The sequence below is a fragment of the Fringilla coelebs genome (assembly GCF_963513975.1).
Source record: "Fringilla coelebs genome assembly, chromosome: 8".
NCBI lineage: Eukaryota > Metazoa > Chordata > Aves > Passeriformes > Fringillidae > Fringilla > Fringilla coelebs.
In genome coordinates, this window is record NC_140066.1 from 33,862,027 (window position 1) to 33,881,742 (window position 19,716).

Here is a 19,716-nt window from a genome sequence, read left to right on the forward strand (position 1 = left end):
AGTCCCCGTCTAACTCCATGTGTGTGGCACTTGGACACAGTGGGAAAGAAGGGTGGAAACAAGGACAGGCCTTTTGCCCAGTGAGGCTCAAAGCCAGCAGCACCTCTTGAGCACTTTTTTGGCTTTATTTTTCAATGGTTTGATAATGCTTCAGCTCTTGAGAATGTACAGAAAATGTTATTTGAGTTGTAGCTGCCTTTGTACTTAGTAGAAACCCCCAGTGATCTCTTCATCACAGAATGGTCTGAATTGGAAGGGACCTTCCCCTCCCACTGGACTGTAAATATGCACCAGGTGTGACCAGAATTATGTTTCTGTACCTTATGGTTACCTCTCAGTATCTCCAAGCCCCAGATTGCAGTGAGAGCTCTTGCCTTTCAGAAATTATAGAAATTTTATCACTTTTTATTGAAAACTGCACTGAACGCTAAATGTCCACCTTTACAATAAACAAATACAGTAACGGTAACACACTAAACCAAAACATACTGATAGCCATTGGTTTCTTTTTTGTCTGTTTGGGACAGCTCAAGATTTCTTTTTTTTTCTTTTTTTTTTTTGTCACAGAAACAGGAATGTACCCATACAAAGGCTCAAAACAGGCCATCTTCAAAAACAAAAGGCGGTGATTCACAAAAGACTATGAATATAACATGTAACTAGTTGATACAAATCTAATAGGATTTGTTAAAATCAGTCACATCTAATAACACATCTTGAAGTGTTCTTGTATAAAATATCACGTGAAGAAAAGAAGACTTTTATCAATGTCTAAAAAAGTGGATTTTGTTCATAGACAGTCTGACAAGTTACCATAAAAAGTGTTTCCTGAGACATAAGGAAATGCAACATTATTCTTGAACCCTTTCCAGCTCAAGACTTTTTCCACTTGATAAAATAGCTGCAGATTTAAAACTGAGAAAATATATCTGAGTACAAATAGTGTGTGAAACTTAATACTTTCTTCTTTTTTTTTTTCTTTTTTTTTTCTTTTATATTTTTCTTGCATCATTGCAGGGCGTAGGTGGATGCACAGCTACTTTATTCAGTGTATTGGGCAGAGAAGAGACTGGCAGTTTGGTTTTCCTTAGCCTGGGAGGGCAGTGGTCACTGCCAGGAGCCCTTTCTGCCCTTCCCATCCCACAGATCCCAGCTGGAATGGCTGGAACTTAGACCTGGCAGGAGAACTTCTGTTATACGGCACTGGCCACTGCAAAAATGAGGAGGAGGAATATTTTCTTTTTTTTTTTTCTTCCACTTGTAAGCCAGGACTGCTGCCCCCTGTTAGGAGAGGTCACCAGATGCAAGAGAAAGGAAAGGGCTGAAGCCACACAATGGTTTCTTGTGAACTCTGTAAAGATGGCTTAATTCAGTGGCCTGGACACAGTGCAGGAGCCCTGTCCTTCCCAAGGAATTGAGGGGGGAAAAGAAATTCATTTTTATTCAGGTGATTGATGCACAGATGAAGGAAACTCAACACACAATAACAGAAGTTGCTCATTAATGTATCACATCCTAGTTTTCAGCACTGCAGGGAGCAGGTGACTTCTCCAGGGCTTCTCCCCAGTCTTGGCTGCTGTCGCTTTGTCGGGAACACTGGAACATCAATGATGCCTCTGTCCAAAATCAACATTACAAATTTCGTATCAAATTCTTCTCTTTTAGTTCATGTATAACTTCTTTTCCAATGTCTCTTGGTCCTAAGTTTATTGAATGGTTTTTAAATTATCTGCTATTGCTCGTTGGGGTGTTCCCTGTTGTCGCCGTGTTTTGTGGGCTGGTTGGGCGATGGAGCTTGGGAAGGATGTGCCACTGTGGGAAGGTTGTGGGTGACAGGGATTCCTCCGGGAATGATGCCCTCCATAGCTGCTGGGATTCCTCCTGGTGCCACACTGACCATCCCAGGGGGATACCTGGCAGAGGGGACACAGAGAGGCAGGTTTGTCACAGCACAGCTCATCACACACCCCTCAGCAGAGAGATCCCACCTCCCTCCTGGAGCCAGGTTTGCTTTTCCTTTTAAGTTACAAGGGAGAGCTCAGAGTTAAACATCAACTGCTGTGCCTTGGTAAGTACTCTCTGCTACACCACCAGGACTGCAGCTTGTCCTGTGCCATCCCACAGCCTCCTGCACCATGGGGAAGCCCTTCTCCTTTGGAAATTTGGGTAAGGAACTGTCTGGAATGTTCTCTGAAACTCCTAACGCTGGTGTGATGACCCCATCATCCCTGTGTGTGAATACCTTGAACACCTACACCTGGTTGGTAAATTTTCCCTGGAGCTGCATCTTCTCATGGAACAGCACAACTCAAAGATGGGATCAGATCTAGTCTAGCTTTTCCAAGAGCAGCAGGAGTTACACACATTCCAAGAAACATCAGTGAGTTTGAAAAAGGAGAATAATAATTATTTCTCCAGCTGTGATGTGGGGGCAATGAGGGCAAAACCATGTGGAGCTCTGTGGCCATGTGAGCCCTGAGGGCTCCCACTTCCCTGCAGCTCCACTGCCTTGAGGCAAGGTGAACTGGGGAGCTGGGAGGGGAAGGGAATTTTGCCTGCCTGTGAAGGTGCTGAGCTGAGCCAGCTTACAGGGGCTCCAGGGCTGCAGCTCCAGGGAGCTTAGCCAGGCTGAAGCTGCCTGCAGAGATGGGTTAAGCTGGGAAGCCAAGGCTTGTCCTCAGGTGCTGGCACTGCCCAGGTGTTTGGGAACAACACTGGGAACAGGGGAGGCTTTTTCCAGGTTTGGATTTCTGCTGGTCAGAGGGAGCCTTCACTGCCTGTGGCCTGCATGACCCAGGAGCTGCCAGGAGCTGTCTTGGGGCTCTGCTGCTGGGTGGCTCTGGCCTGGCTCTGCCTGACATGACCTCATGTGCCCTGCAGGGTATTTTGTAGCTCAGAGTATTTCTGGCAGTGGTGATACCCTGAATGAGCCCATGCTCCAGCTCCTTGAGCCTAATGTCTCCTACCAGCATCCTTGGAGCCATCTAAACACAGCAGTAACCAGCCCTTAATCTCGGATTAGGTGGAGATTGGGTCACCTGACTACAGCCCTATATTTGGAGCTTTTCCCCTGGCTCATTGACCTACCTGTGAGCTGGGCCTGGCTCACAGAGGTTGCTCATGGACAGGAGCACTGAGCTGCTGCTGCAGTTCAGAAGTCACATCCAGTTTGGGGGGGGTGGGGGGAGTGTCTGGGGGGGTCCTGCCACTTCCAGAGTCGCTGCCCAGTGACTCCCAGCCCGCAGGGAGGCAGGCTCTGGGGCTTCAGCCACCCTTTGGGCTTGGCACAGCCCATCAGTAACCCCCGTGCTGGGAGTGCTGGTCCCCAGGGAAGGGGTGACAGTACCCGGGTGCCCACCCTCGCTGTGCCAGCCCTGCCGTGCGTGCTCCCGGTGTCCCGGTGTTCCCGTTCTCTCGCTCACCTGTACGTGGCACCATTGAGCTCGGGATGAATCGCCTGCTGGTCTATTACTGACCACGGGGCCGTCGTGACAAAGAATTCCTTATTCACGCAGTTCCTTAGGCTTTCCGGGATGCGCCCTGGAGTTGGAGAGAAAGGTGAGTCTGTCAGGCAGGGCCCAGCTTCATCTCCCTCCAGTGAGCTGCAATGCTTATAATTCCACTATGTCTGTCAGTGTAAAGGGTGGGAGGAAAGAATATCCCACATTCCTTGTTTCAGGAGGATGTTTTAGCTGTCCTGAGGTGCAAGGTTGGAGACCAGTTTCCCACACTCACTCCCAACACCTGGCTTTCAGAGGAGCTGTTCCCTTGAGGGTGACTTTCAGGACAAGGGAAGAACTCTTCTGCTGGAGTATTGTGCCACCACCTTGGGATTTGGTTTTGGAATGCAGTGCTGTGTCTGCACCACTGTGGGGGTTAGCACCAGTAACAGGGGCAGCAATTACTGCTTCACTCTCCTGTTCTTCTTCCCAGTCACAGACACCAGTATCTGCCCATTCATTACAAAAACTAAACCAACAAAAAACCCATCACCCAGTCACAACAAAACAGGGAACTTTGGCTTCTCAGCTCTTTTACTGGAAGCAAACTGAGGTTAGATCCCTTTCCCCTGGTCAGGGTGAATCCTGTCTCTGCTCCTCCTGGCTCCTGCTCCAGGCACCCAGGGAGCCAAGCCCAGCATCCCCAGGGCTGGGTACCTGTGATCGCACGTCGGATTTCGGTGGCAGCAGCTTCTCTCATCTCTAGGGAGGCCTGCTCGCTGTACCAGGCTGTGTGTGGGGTGCAGATCAGGTTGGGAGCATCTTTCAATGGGCCTTGAGCAAAACTGGGAGCAGGGGAAAACAAACAAATGGATTAATCAATGTTTGAACAAAGAATGAAAGATGAACAGCAAAAGGCTTGTGGCCTGTCCTCTGCATATGCAACACTCCTTCCAAGGCCAGCCTGGATGGGGCTTGATGAACCTGCTCTAGTGCAAGATGTCCCTGCCCATGGCAAAGAATTGGAACTAGGTGAGCTTTAGGGTCCCTCCCAGCCCAAATAATGCTGTGATTCCCTGGCCTGATGGTCCTCCCAGCCCAAAATGGCCACAGAAGTGCTGGGGAGGAAGCACAGCTTCTATGCAGGGCTCAGAAAATGCAGGCTTCTGAAAATGCACCAGAAAAGGGCTGAAACACCAACCCACGAGGTGGTTGGACTTAATGCTCCAATGGGAATAATGTTTGGGGTGTCTGCAGCAGTGTGGGGATAAAGGGACAGGCTGTGGGTTATCCCAGGATAGTGAATTTGTACTCAAGGGCCGGTGAATGTTTTGGGGTTTTTCCTAAACGCAGGCTGGGCTCTTGTTCCATGCTCCCAGTGTCCCTTTGAGCACACACAGCCCCAGTGCTGGACTACAGCCGATGGCTGCTGCAGGGTGACAGCAGCAGGATTGTCCCCCGGGGCTGGGCAGCGTGACCAGGGGCTCCATGGGTGCTGGGTACCCCCGGCTGTGCCACGACCCACGGTGACACCGATGGCACCCCGGGGCCGGCCCCGCGAGCCGCAGCTTTACCTGAACGGTTCCGACTCGTGCACGTCGAGCGCGGCGCCTCGTATCCGTCCCTCCTTCAGGGCTTGGGTTAAGGCCTTCTCGTCCACCAGCCCCCCGCGGGCCGTGTTCACCAGGAACGCCCCCTGCCTCATCTGCCGCCGGCCCAGAGAGGGATGGGGTCAGCTGGGTGCACCGACCCCCTCCTGTCCTCACCCCCACCCCGGGATGCTGCCCCAGCTGCGGCAGCATCCTGCTTTTTGTGCTCCAGCCCCAGAGCAGCCCCCATCCCGCTGCACGCGGGTTTTCCATCTCTGGTTGGAGCTGGCAAACAAAACCCACCGTTGCCATCACCCCTGCACCACAGGGATGGGGCTCATTTACCTGGCAGGACACTGCTACCCCTAAGCACCGTGGGGAGAGACACCTGGGTGCAAGCAGCTCTCCTGGAGCTGCTGGCTCACTGGGGAGGCTGAGGGATCTGTGGCCAGCTCCTGCACTCAGGCCCTGCCCACCACCACAGCTCTCCTCGGCCATGCAAATGTGAATTAATTACCTGCTTAATCGTGAAGTCGTTGATAAGGTGGTGGTTGTGTTCGTTGAGGTTGCAGTGCAGGGAGACGCAGTCGCTCTGGTAGAGCAGGTCCTGCAGGGTGTAGACCCGCTGGACGCCCAGGGAGCGCTCGATGCCGTCCTGCAGGTACGGGTCATAGAAGATCACGTTGAAGCCAAAGGCCTTGGCTCGGACCGCCACCGCCTGCGCAGTGCGACCTGTGCCGAAGGGAAGGGACAGGGCAAGTTAACTGAGCCAAACTCCCTGTGTCCATGAGGCTGAGATCCCAGCAGGACCTGAGCATTGTCCCCTGGGGGCTGCTGGGCTTCCCAGGCATTCCCTTGCCTTGCCTCAGTTTCCCCATTTAAACAAGCTTTCGCATTTAATTTGCTGATCCCACCTCTGAAACTCTCTACAACTGAAACTCTCAACCCTGAAACTCTCTACAGCTGTGGCTGAAACTTAAGGTCTGTTTTAAACAGCCCTGCCACTGTGCAGGCCAGAGTGGCTCAGGAAGGTCAGGTTGGTGTAGCTGCGGCTCAGGGATGGGGTATTTTGGGGAGAGGACAGCAGCACTACCTCTAGAATTGTGGTCCCTCTATAACACCACTGTGTTTCACCAGTGCTCCTCCAAGGACTCAACCACAGTTCACCAACAGCTCCTTCCCCAAAAACCCCCGTGAGATATTCTCCCCATTTCACAGCGATCCACCGCGGTGGCTCTGGTTTTGGAAATGCTCCCTCTGGGTCCTTCCCAGGCCGTGCAGAGGCGCTGAGCCCCTCAGGAGTGGCCCACCCCGGTGTGTGGCACGCACCGAAGCCGATGAGGCCGAGCGTCTCTCCGCGGATGCGCGCGGCTCCCGAGGCCACCTCGCGGATCTGCTCCACGCTCTGCACGCGCGTGCCCTCGCGCAGCGCCTGGTACAGCCACGTGTTCCGCCGGTACAGGTTCAGCACGTGGCACACGGTGGAGTCGGCCGTCTCCTCCACGGCCGCCGAGGGGATGTTGCAGACGGCGATCCCTGCAGAGGCCACACACAGATCACATGCACAGCCCTGCCCGGTGCCGGCCCTGCCGGCTCCTGTCCCCTGGCCAGGGGACCCTGGTGTGGGATGGGGGACTCCCAGCTGGCCTGCCCACAAGCTCCCTACACTGGTATTTACTCTGTGACACCGGGATATTTCTGAAAAATCCTCTTTGCCCAGGATTTTCTTTTCCTGGGAAGCTGAGAAGCCTCAGAGAGGAATGAAAACAAGAATTATCTGATTGCTGCTCCTGCGTTTGCTGCTTTGGAATGTGGCTTGGACATTGTTTACCAACAGGTGAATGTTTGATTGGTTCCATGTGAATTGTTTTTAATTAATGACCAATCACAGCCAGCTGTGTCAGACTCTCTGAATCAGTCACGAGTTTTTATTATTCATTCTTGTTAAGCCTTCTGGTGTATCTTTTCTCTTTCTTTAGTATAGTTTTAGTATAGCATAATAATAATATAATATAATATAATATAATATAATATAATATAATATAATATAATATAATATAATATAATATAATATAATATAATATAATATAATATAATATAATATAATATAATATAATATAATATAATATAATATAATATAATATAATATAATATAATATATCAGCCTTCTAAGAACACATAGTCAAATTCTCATCTCTCACCTCGACCTCACAAACACCACACTCTCTGCCCCTCAAACACCCATGAGATGGTTCATCCCCACCATCCCATTCTGGGGGTGCCTTTTAATGGCTCCAAACCAGTGCCCAGCCCAGCCCAGGCAGCAGTGTTAAGGTCATTGATTGACTGCACAGTTTAAAAACCACCTTATGGAAAGCAATACCAATTAAACTTTACGCTACATTTGTGGGGAGTCATTACATTTTCTACTCGAAACCACATCATTTGGCCACCCAATTTGCCAAGTAAAAAAAGAAGGATTATGCTGCAGTATCCCATTACTTTATTCGTTATATCTTTCCTTTCCTGATGTTCAAAGCCTCAGAACATTGTTATAATGGATAATAACAATAAGAGTTAAAAACATGAAGAAACCATTACACTGAGGAGACAGTGTTCTCCTCTTGAAAAAAGAAAACAATTCACTATCTTGAGAATTGCTTTTTTTAGGAATGACTATTTGAGACTCTCTTATCGCAATTATCTCTGTAAAACGGCTCAGGTGGAATGGCTGTTATTCTTCACTTCCCCAGAGATAACCTTTAATACAACATATCCCAAACACCACTGCAGGGCTGCTCCACAGACTGAATCTTGGGATCAGATGAGTAAAGCCTGTTTTAACTCAGCTCCTGAAACCAGGGATACAATTAAGCTCCTGGAGCTGGGGGTGTGCAGCCAAAAGTCTCTGTGACCACCCAAACCAGTTTGGAAACTGGGTGGCTCCAGCACTGTCTTACAACATGACTCTCCCTCGTTTTGGCAATCCACACTAAAAGCCCTTTTCAAGTTCCTGAGGCACCTTTGATGAGATGGCAAAGGAGGTGGCAACAACCCAACACACAATTCCTGCTCCACCATCCAACACAGCGCCTTCCCAGCGGAGCAGGCATGACTCAGAGAACCAGCTCAGATCAGGAGACTGATCTTGCTTAACAAAACATAATAAAACACCCTTCCTCCAATTTTTCTAAAGCTCTATCAACTCTCCTGTGCCAGAAATAGAACAGCCATACAAATACCCAGTGGTATGAGGGGGCACCTGGAACTCAGAGCAGTGCAGGAATGAGGGATTCTCACAGGGCAGTTTTAACACAATATGAACCCAGGAGCTGCCTTCTAAAACTGCCCAGTTTTGTTCACTTCATGGTCAAGTTTTCTTGTCATAATATTCTCTGTGTGCAAAAAATGTGAACTGCACCTGTAAGTTTAGGGGCTGAATGGAGGTCCTGCCTGGAACTCTGCTGTGCCAGCATGGTCCCATGGGAGCAGCAGATCCCTGTGCTGATTTTAAAGGATTGCAAGGACAGGGAAAGGAGTCAGGGTGCAGAGCAGGGACCTACCGAGCTCCCCAGCAGCTTTGATGTCGATGTTGTCGTAGCCGCTGCCTATTCGGACAATCACCCGCAAGGCCTTGAACTTCTCCAGGTCCTCCCGGGTCAGGGTGATGGTGTGGTACATCATGGCTCCCACAGCTTCATTCAACACCTGCAACAAACACAGCAGTCAGGAGCCACCAGCACACCTGGGGGGACACCAGCAGCCCAGGAATCAGGAATAGGACCCAGTGAGTTGGGCATTTTCACTGCTGACCTGCTGTCTGAGCCAGGTGTCACCAAACCCTGCAGGGGTGTGACCCACCAACAGCTTTGGGAATGGACCTGGTGAATGTCTGAAAATTATGTTACATCTGAGCAGACCAGGAAGATGAAAACCACGTTTGTCTCCCACCTGGACCCTTTTCCAGGTGGTTATCTGCAAACCCCTCTGCTTCCAAGCAGCAGTGATTCTGTTTTTGGAAAGGAATTAGGTGTTGCAGCAGTGTCTGCTGGGGTTGAACAGGACTGAGTGACATTCCTAATGCCTCCACCTCCTTGTGCATGTGAAACCCTGGCCACACCAGTCACATCTACCTTCCCTGGCTCTTCTCAAGGGGACCTGAGAAGAGGCTGCACAGTCACACAGGGCTGGGCTTTGTCCCCTTCAGCGAAGATCTAGAACTTCATTTGCCCTCACCACAACCTACCTCAGAGCTCCAAAAACTATTCGTCTTCCTCTCTCCCAGATCTTGGAAGTGATTTCTGATCACTTCAAACCTCATTGGAGGTATCTAAACTCATACTTTTAAGGGAAGTATTTACATGCAGCTGAGCTTCCAAGCAGAAACACTCATCCACACTGCATGGATCTGCCTGAATAATTCCCAAACCTCCTCCACTCCCTCTGTAGAGGGAGGAGCTGCTGGAGGTGCAGGAGCACCTGTGAAGACCCACCAGCTGCAGCTGGGGTGGTGTCAGCAAAGCCACAGCAGCAGCACCACGGACTTCAAAAACCATGAGAAACGTTAATAACATTGATGTGAAAAACCTGATGCAAAGAGATAAAGTGACTTTTTTTTTTCCAAAATAACATCTGGCTTCTGAAACAGCCTGAATGAATTTTAATCTGCAGTGGCTTCTGTTGATGCTATCTGTTGATTGACTCAAAGTGCAGCTTTGTACACTTTGTGCTCAAAAATCAAACAATCACAGACTGGTTTGGGTTGGAAGGGAGCTCATTTTTCCAAACCCTTGCTATGGGTAGGGACACCTTCCTCTGTCCCAGGGTGCTCCAAGCCCCATCCAGCCTGGCCTCGGGCACTGCCAGGGATCCAGGGGCAGCCCCAGCTGCTCTGGGCACCCTGTGCCAGGGCCTGCCCACCTTCCCAGGGAACAATTCCTGCCCAGTATCCCATCCATCCCTGCCCTGTGGCAGTGGGAGCCGTTCCCTGTGTCCCGTCCCTCCATCCCTTATCCCATTCCCTCTGCAGCTCTCCTGCAGCCCTGTCAGGCCCTGCAAGGCGCTTTACAGAGGTGGGAGAGCCCAGCCCCCGCTGTCCCCAGCCCGCCCCAGCTCTCCTGGTACCTTCTCGTGGATCTCCTGAGTTGATTGTGCGTCACAGAAGGCCACCGTGGCCAGGTCCTTGAGGATGGGCATCTCCACGGTGCAGTCCCTGCCGTCCAGCAGAGCCACCAGGGGCCGCGGGTGCATGGGGCCGTTCATGATCTGCGGGCGGATACCTGCGGGCACAGCGGGGTTACCCTCAGCAGGGTCCCTGCCAGGGACAGCAGGGACAGCAGGGGCACCTGGTGACATCCTGGTGACACAGCGGGGGCAGGGGTAACAGCAACACGGGCTGAAGCCTGGCCAAGGGACTGGGACACTCTCTGGGAACACAGCTGCGGGTTTGCCCCTGGTTTGTTAGGGAACAGCTTTAACCATTCTGATCACCTCAGAAAAACAGCTCCAAACAGAATCACTAAAGAAACAGGATTATTGGAAAATCACGGGAAGAGCAGGACACTGAAGACCTCTTCAGCACAGAAGGTTATACACTGATGTATTACCAACTACCAAAGGTTTCATGGGAACAGCAAAACTCGTCTTTGTAAACCCAACACTCTCCTGAGATGAGGAAGGAATTGATCACCACCAAGGGCCACAGAAGGCTGAATTTTATATTCTATTTATTGCTCTGCTGGGGATTAACTGGTTCATTTTGGGCCAAGTCACTTAGAAATCTCTACACCTCCCTTTCAGTAAAGGTGTTTATTATATTAGGACCCTATGAAATATCTCAGGTGCCTTTCTCAGCTGCCCAGGTAGTTTCTGGGCAGAGCACAGGTGAGGGGATCAGGTGCTCTGGGTACAATGTGATGCTTTATTTCTGCTGCTGCACCATGAGGTGGCTGGAGCTGGAGGGTCTGGGTTTGAGTCCCCAGACCCTCACAGAAGCAGCCACAGCAGAGCTGCTCCTTACCAAACCCCACTTCTGCACAAGAACCTGCCAGGGCTACCAGCCAACATCTGTCTGGCCTTTAAATGCAGTGATTGTGCTGCTTAGGGGAACAAGCCCAGGGCTTGGCTAAGGGCACTCCAGGGGCTGTTTTGGGGTATTTGTGGGGGAATCTCCCCCAGCTGATGTGGGTGTTACAACACAAGGGCATTGCTGGCCACAGTGATGAACCCCAGACCCGTGGGCACCAAGAGCGTGGTCCTGGGGAGGGAGACACTGCTGCTACACTCACACAGCTACGCTCATTTTACATGGGAAAAAATAACTCCATGGAAACAGGCAGGTTAAATGGAGTGGGCTTAGTGGCTTTCCATTCCTTTTCTACTGAATGTGCTTAAAGAAATGAAGAACCAACTAACCCAGCAGACCTGACTGAAGGTTTTCAGCATTACAGGTGGGCGCTTTTGGAACTGGTCCTTCCCTCCCCCTTCCCTACTGAGGTCTCCATTAGTGGAAGCAATCCATTATGTTTGCCTGCATTTCATCCAGATGGGAGTGCAAGTGTGTCAGTAGGCAGGGTAGAGTGCCGAGACGATCTGGATAAGGGAAAGAAGCTTGTGATAAGCAGATAAGCAAGAATAAAAACATGGCCAAATCTCCCAGCGCTTACACAATCCCTCTGGGCAGCACTGCACCCCAGCTAGATTATTTTCTCAGGTTAACAAGCAAGTGAATTATAACACTGACTTAAATGCTTTCTAATGTGTATGATCTCCAAGGCTTAGAGCATCACCTGCCAGCCTCACACCACAACTGCAAACAAAAAGGAATCTGATGCAGGGCCGAGGTGGCCATGGTGCCAGTCCCAGTGGCCACCAGCCCTGTCCCCAAGCTTGGAGCCCAGTGCCCACCAGGGACCAGGACCATCCTGAAGGCAGAGCAGTGGGCACACAGAGGCTGGAGTGGCTTCCTGTGAGCGTGGCAGGTGGAAGATGAAACCACAGGTTATCTGAAACTTTGACATTTAATCCAAGCCCCAAAATAACGGGTTTATTATGCTGCCCTTACATAAGCTTCTTTGAAAGTCAAACGAAACACAGCTTTTTTTTTCTTCCTTTTTTTTTTCTTTTTAAGCAGCATCTGTGTCTTTGCTTGGGATTAGGGATGTAATTGTGCATGATGACACAGGCTTCTTAGGCACGTCACCCTTGCCCACACACTCAAGTGCAGTCACTGAGGACGAATGTGGCTGGAACCCATGAGGTACTCACAGGAACTGCTCTTGTTTCTCCTACTTCAAGGAGGAAATTTATTTCAGCTCGATAAGGAAAGTTCTGAAGCAAATCAGTACAGGATGAAGTGCATAATGTATGGAAATTACGTTTTAATGAAAACCATTGGCAGGTTTGTAGCTTAAACCGTGCTCTGTTTTCCTGGCGCACCTCTCCCACTGTATTTCCACCACCCTGCATCCAGGAACCATCCTGGTTCCCACCTCTGCACAAACACATCCAAACCAACACATTTGGGCTGGCAAAACCAAACCATCCAGCTCATAGAGCACGTTTGTTCTGCAGGCTACTGCTTCACTGAGAATGAGGTATGCCAGGGATCAGAAAGTAATTAAACAGCAGCCACTCCTCCCGAAATTGTGCTGAAACATCGCAGCCATTAACCCTTTCACTCTGCCAAACCGAGGGTACAACGCTGTGTAAACCACGAGCATCCCCACCCCTGTGGAGCTGGGTACCAGCTCTCCTTGGGGCTGGGGTGGGATCAGCTCTGCCTCCCATTTTCGGTGCCTCCCAATTTCGGTGCCTCCCACGCCATCTGAAGCTGATTTTTGCTGAGAACCCCCCCAGCTGTTCCTGCAAAGTTGGGGCAAGTATTGTTCAATACGTTTGGGGTTTTTTTCAGGCGTTTTCAGCCGCCTGCAGAGCCTGGCCAGCAGTGTGGGGAGAGCTTGCTAAGAAAGAGGGAGAGGAGAAATGGTTTACTGGGGGGGAAAAAAAGGAAAAAAGGAAGAGGCAAAAAAAGCAAGGTTTTGCAGCCACAGAGAACTCAAACTCCACCCCGGCTCACAGGCAGCGCCGCTTGTTGCACGCAGCCCCGCGTATAAAGTGCTTTTGTTTCATTTTTAATACACAAAGCCTGCTTGTCCTTTCCTGCCGCTCCTCCCCTTTGCCACCCACTTGTATCCGATCCCAATGGCACCCCTGCCAAGAGAATTAGGGAGTGCTCCCTGCTAAATGGCAGCCTTTGTGTGACCGCAAGACGGCTGGTACTATCTCACCGAAACAAAAGCAGAAGCCATTTGCCTAATTCTTATTAATCTCAGTTGCCTGCGCCATGCAGCAGTAAAATAAAAAAAAAAAAAAAAAAAGGAAAACAGAAAAAAAGGCTTTAAACATGTTGCCCTGCAGTATATAAAAGTGCATCAAGAAGCGATCCTGACACTCGCCTGAATTACCCGCTCACAACCAAGTAGCTACAGTTTTACAGTCAACTACACACTTTATTAAACAAACAGAAAAGAAACAGGAAATTTCCCCTTGCCTGGAAAATGTTGCCTCCACATTCTTCTTCTTATTAAAAACCACACATGGCAGTGGAGGAGTAGGGAGGGAGGAGGAAGGGGGGGACCCACACACGATAAAATACTACCACTTTTCAGTGCGTTGCCTCTCCTTTCGTCTACGAGGGGGTATCTTCAAACAAGCGATCCCGCGGCCCACAGCTGCAACATCTCAAGACAAATGTCTCTTTGAACACGGAGGGAAAAGAAAAGGCTTTTGTCCTGAGCCCCAGAAGAATGGTCTGAAATTGCGAGAGGAGTTACAGTCACCTCTGCGTGGCTCCCAACTCTTCAGAGCACTCCCTCCAGACTTTGCCGAAGCTTTTAACTAATCGTAGTTCTTTCCCAGCCCTTGAATAAAATCATGTGAGTGCCAGCCAAAAAATCTTATGCTATGCACACTAAAGGGTTTGTATATGTCACAGTTGCTTTTCCCCCTTCCACTCCCCTCCTCCTATTGACTTGCACATATGACGGGGTTTTTTTCGAGTTGTCTCAAATGGATTTAATCTGTGCCACACTGCGTTTTATGTTTGTTTGGGTTTTTTTGTGTGCGTGGCTTTTTTTTTTTTTCCCCCAACTTAAAAATGAAACATGCCTTTCTTTCCATGCAGAGCGTGGCTCCAGAAAAAGGCTGATAGCCTTGAGGAGCAGCACCTCGAAAACAAACACAAAGCACTGGGGAAAGCAAGGGCTGTGCTGATCTCAGCTGCACCCAGAAACCAAGGGCCAAATTCTCTCTTGCTGTGTGAATGAACTGATTTTTCAGCATCAGAAATGACACTCGATTTCTGGCAGGATTCACATCTCCTTGGACACATCCATCTCCTGGTCCTGCCCAGTTTGTCCCAAACAGGTAAAAGCAGCCCATGTCATTGCTTGAGGGAATAGCTGGAGCATTGTCAGGGGGGTTTAGGTTGGATATCAGGAAAGGTTCTTCCCCCAGAGGGTGCTGGAACTGCCCAGGCTCCCCAGGGAATGGGCACAACCCCAAGGCTGCCAGTGCTCCAGCAGTTTGGACAACACTCCAGGGATGCCCAGGGTGGGATTGTTAGGGTGTCTGTGCAGGGACAGGAGGTGGATTCAATGATCCCTCTGGGTCCCTTCTAACTCAGGATATTTTATGACTTTGTAATTGTCATCCCAATCCCCCACTCTGTCAGGAGTGTGTAGGACACTGCTGCTGTGCAGTGAGAATGAGGGCAGGCTGTCCCTGTGCTGTGCCCCATCTCCAGAGCATGGCTTGGAGCAGTTGTTGGAGCAGTTGTTTTTCCCTCTTTGCAGTTGCCACTGTCACTGCCAGCAGCCCCAACAGCTACAGACAATCCCTGCCCAAAATAACAAAAAAATCTGCACTTCATTCCTGTTCAACACCATCGGCACTGCCTCTCCACAGCGTTACTGTGCCCCCATTTCATCACCACGCTGCTGGTTCCAGCAGCATCATCCTGTGGCACACACAGCCCGCTGCAGATGGGTCCTGCCACCCTGCAGGGAGCTTTGGGACCCCCAGGGCAGTCCTGAAACTGGAGGAGGGGGCAGGAAAAGGGAGAACAAAGGTTCCATTACCTGGAGCTGATACTGACTTGTAACACTGACATCAAAAGACCTGTCAGTCTCCCTAAAATCCAGTCTCTGACTACAGGACAAGGGGATTTAGGCATATCTTTCTCTTGAGAATAAACCATTGTTAAAAAAACTTGCAGTTCCCAGGAGCTCTGCACATACAGCTGCAAGGACATGAACTGGTGTTAATACAATGAAAGAGGAGTAGAAGAGCAGTGCATGGCCTCTGCTATATGCCAAAACATGGTGTTTGGGTTATTCCCACATTGCCAGGTCAGTAAATCCATGTCTGTGAACACCAAACGCCAAGGAGGGACTTCAAGAGGAGCTAAACAAGGTCCAACATCAAACTCCTGATGGTCCCACAAGGGGATGGGAGACAGGGCTGCCCCAGGGATCATGCAGAGACCTGAGAGGGGGAGTGCAGAGCAGGGCATGGATGGAGGGAACGGCAGATCCAGGGAGGCCGTGGGAGCTGCCAGGGCACGGGAGAGGCAGAGCAGATGGGAGAGGCCATATGGGGTGGTGAGGGAGGGATGCTACCAAGAAAGCTAAAAGAAGCACCTGGGAGAGAAACTGCTTGCTCAGAGCAGCTCAGATTCCTGTATGCTTTTTCTTTGGGGTTTCTTTTTTCTTTTGTTTTTGTGGGGTTTTTTGTTTTGCTTTGGGTTTGGGTTTTTTTTTTTTTTTTTTTTTTTTTTTTTTTTTTTTTTTTTTTTGGAAGAGAGGGAGGAGAGAAAGAGGAGAAAAGCTCAGTTAGGGTTTGTTTGGTGGTTATGATTCAGAACCATACAGACTCTCAAACTGTCCCACTGCCCAGGGTTGAGCTTTGCAGCTTATATTATAAAAAAAGTAATGGAGAAAGTAGCAAAAAAAAAAAAAAACCAATAAATTCTCCTTGAGTATGCTCCATTACTAAGCCCAGTGTGGGGAACAAATTGTACTCCTGGTGCTCAGTGGGCAGCTTTCCTGATATTATCCAGCACTCCCTCCTGTGCTGCACTTCAGCTGCAGGATATATCCTTTATTTTTCAAGGGTGGGATGTTCACCTCTGAGCCACACATTCCAGCCATATGGAATGATGCACCAGGGACAACATCCTATTCCAGCTCTCCTTTGGGGTCCCTCCCTGTCCTCTTTATCCATTTATCTTTCTCCCTTCCATCCAAACAGAAACAAACTACAGCAGTAAAAAACAAATCAGCTGCTCCAGGAAATGGACAGCTTTCATTGTTTTGGTTTTTTGTTGGATTTTTAGTTTTTTGATTGAAAAGATAAAATAAATAAACCCAAGGAGAAGGATGCTGTTGCCAGGGGAGAGCTGCTGATATCGGCCATCTGGGCAGGAGGCTGCTCAAACTTCAAATTGCCCCGAGGGATTCAGAGGCTGTAAAGACGTTTTGGAATATGAGATACTGAAATCAAGGCTAAAGATGAGTCTGTCGACTTGCAGTGACAGCCCTGGCATGGGGACAGCCTGAATTCTGCTGCCTGAGACCCCCACCAGAGCAGCAGCCAGGCTGTCCACAACACACCAGCACTGAGGGGTGCAAACCTGGCTTCAGCACACAGACAGACCACTGACAGCCCTAGGGTTTAGACTAGAAATTCTCTCAAAATAAAGAAAGGGTGAAGAATTAAAGCAAGCACTTGGACCCGGTTTTGGAAAGTGGAAAGGATTCAATCCCACCAGCTGTTGCTGTGCCAGCAGCACCTTTGGAACTTGTATTTGCACATTGATAATGAGAGATTCTGAGTGGAAAACAAAGAAAAGGCAACACTGGGAGCTAGTTGTAGGAACTAAGTGATGCTGCTAACCACTGACATCAGTCCTTCCAACTATGTTGGACAGAAAGTGCTCTCCATCTTTTAAACAACAGGACTTCCTCTCAGCATCTCTGCTTTGCTGTTGGAATTCCTGAGATCTGCTGGAGGTTTAGGTCCCAGAAGAGGCTTGAGACAGCATGGGAGGAGTTTCTGTCTCTGCTATGCAGGGTGGGAGCCTGGAGAGCCATTTGGAAGATAAATGCTTTTTTCTGTGTCCACCTGTAGCTGTTATCATCTCAAGTTACTCATTTACAGCCAGAAGGGACAACAACTCCCCAAGGATCCAGCCCAGGCTTTACCACACATTTTCCATAAGGGCAATGTGGGAGCCTTCAGTGGGAGCCCAGCTTGACTTAAGGAGCCTCACCAAAGCAATTTCTGTCCAAGGCCAAGAACAGCTGGCAGCTGCCCCAGCTCCTCCTGCACTGCTGTGGATGGGCCAGGGAACACCCAGGGCAAGGGATGACTGCAACCCTTCAAATCCACCTGCACACCTCCAGCACCTTCGCTCAAAGGGTTAAAAGCCACGAGCAGTGAGTGCAGTGCCAGGCAGCCAGGAGCACAGGGGCTGTCCCTGAGCCCTGTGAGCCACTCCAGGGGCTGTCCCTGGGCTGTCCCTGAGCCCTGTGAGCCACTCCAGGGGCACAGGGGCTGTCCCTGAGCCCTGTGAGCCACTCCAGGGGCTGTCCCTGGGCTGTCCCTGAGCCCTGTGAGCCACTCCAGGGGCACAGGGGCTGTCCCTGGGCTGTCCCTGAGCCCTGTGAGCCACTCCAGGGGCACAGGGGCTGTCCCTGGGCTGTCCCTGAGCCCTGTGAGCCACTCCAGGGGCACAGGGGCTGTCCCTGGGCTGTCCCTGAGCCCTGTGAGCCACTCCAGGGGCTGTCCCTGGGCTGTCCCTGAGCCCTGTATGCTCCTCCACAGGATGCCTGCTGGCCCCTGCAGGGAGAGCCCAGAGCTCACTGCAAACCCACCGGTCCTGCCAAGGCCTTGTCCCTTCTGAGACCTCCCAAAATAGCTGCTGGGTGCTGGCCAAGAGCACAGGGCCAGCTGGAACCGTGTGTTCAGTGACCCTGCTGCAAGGTCACCCCACAGCCAGGGCTCAGCCACAGGGGGAACACTGCAGCTGAGGCCACTGGACCTTTGGCAACTTTCTCCTCTCTCACATCCCCACCCCTCTTCCATGGCAAAGAGCCAGTGGAGGAACCCTCGGCACAGACAGGAAGCCCAGGTATTGCCATGTTCCCACTGCTCCTGTTTTTTAGTGTCCCAGTTTCTCACTCACTTTTTTCCCCCTTCTTTCCCCATCCCAGCCTGCACCCGCAGCTCCTCTGTGCTCTCCCATCACTCTTTGAGGGGTTTGAGAGCAGCTCCTCTGAGTGCAGAAAGGATGGTGAAGTATGTGAGCAGGGGAATAACCCTGGAAGGTGCTGGGAGGTGCTGAATGGCTGCAAATCCCACTCATTTCCCTGAGATAAACACCCTCACTTCCCTGTAGCACCGGATTACAACCAAGTGAGAAAAACCCCCTAAACACCAACATTCAAAAGCACTTAACTACAACCTACTTGCTATTAAAGTTGATTTACTTTCACAACAAAAGCTTCACGGGTCTATCATGGTTGCACTTTAAAAAACAAACAGGGCACACTTCACATTCCTGTTGACACTTAAAGGAGCCCAGAACCATAAAAACAGAGCAAACAAAGCTGGGGCTTGGCAGTGACCACCAAACCCCAGCTGCTCTCCTTTGTATCCTTCAAGGAACAGTGTGAGGGGAGGCTGATCACCTTGTGGGGCTCAGAGCCACCTGGCCTGGCTGAAGATGTCCTGCTCATGGCAGGGGATTGGACTAAATGATCTTTTTAAAGGTCCCTTCCAACCCAAACCATTCACTCCAGGATTTTCTGGTTCAACTAATATTGAAAAATTCTGGTTGCACCTCAGGAAGGATTTCCCAAGCAGGACTGCATGAAGAAGACAGAGCTCTACATGTGATACCCCAGAAAAAATATTGAAGAGAAAATCACTCCTGCTTCAACCCATGTTCCCTAACTAACATATTTGATTATTTGCAATATTGCTGTAAAGCTGTCTCCCAAGATCCATCAGGAAAATGATGAAGGATGCCACACTGTGCTTGCAGCCACCTTCTCAGAGGAGCATTTTCTGCTGAGAAGTTTAACAGGAATGGGGTGACACGGAGTCCAGCAGCATCTCCCGGCCTGACATCTCCTCCCTGAGCCACCTGCAAGGCTGCTCACTCAGCTGGGGAAACAAAACAACCCAAAACTCCCCTGGAGAAACCTCAATCTCTTTATCCAACTTCTCAGAAAAAAGATTTTAGAGATGCCACACAATACAGCCCTTTTTAGCTATCTGTGCCCCTGAGCCATGCATTAATACAGCTGAGACTAAGCTGGATTGAGGGAATTTTAAATTGGTCTGCTGGATGACATAGAAGGCTATCAAAAATTAAAAAAATAAAAAAACCAAAAAGTAAAGAAAAATAAAAAATCCACTCAAAAATTAAAAAAAACCCCACAAAACTGAATTGAAGGCTGGGGATTTTATGAGGTCAGGATAAGCATGCAAAACCTCTCACTGGAAAGCTTATTAATAATAATGTCTTATCTCCTGGAACAGAGAAATTACCTTAATTAATAACAATACACTGATTATTTACAAACTCGGGCATCTTAGAATATTATCATTTAATCAGTTAT

At 49.9% G+C, this 19,716-nt stretch overlaps 1 protein-coding gene across 2 annotated transcripts in view; it reads right to left on the reverse strand.

The window, feature by feature from the left end:
• Nucleotides 1-116: 116 nt before the first annotated feature.
• The window catches only part of LOC311156254 (C-terminal-binding protein 2), a 132,229-nt gene continuing 112,629 nt past the window's right edge, over nucleotides 117-19,716 (reverse strand). Inside the window, exons 1-9 of one of the 2 annotated variants that reach the window (XM_084210085.1) lie at nucleotides 13,689-13,787; nucleotides 10,154-10,308; nucleotides 8,593-8,737; nucleotides 6,359-6,565; nucleotides 5,547-5,761; nucleotides 5,015-5,145; nucleotides 4,158-4,285; nucleotides 3,423-3,540; nucleotides 117-1,913 (exon numbers count right to left, since the gene is read on the reverse strand). In XM_084210085.1, coding sequence (XP_084066211.1) covers nucleotides 1,733-1,913; nucleotides 3,423-3,540; nucleotides 4,158-4,285; nucleotides 5,015-5,145; nucleotides 5,547-5,761; nucleotides 6,359-6,565; nucleotides 8,593-8,737; nucleotides 10,154-10,291 — 1,263 coding nt within the window. In that variant the 5' untranslated portion in view covers nucleotides 10,292-10,308; nucleotides 13,689-13,787 and the 3' untranslated portion in view covers nucleotides 117-1,732. Of the gene's footprint in view, nucleotides 1,914-3,422; nucleotides 3,541-4,157; nucleotides 4,286-5,014; nucleotides 5,146-5,546; nucleotides 5,762-6,358; nucleotides 6,566-8,592; nucleotides 8,738-10,153; nucleotides 10,309-13,688; nucleotides 13,788-19,716 lie in introns of those variants that run through there. The other variant, XM_084210084.1, reaches the window with a different exon arrangement.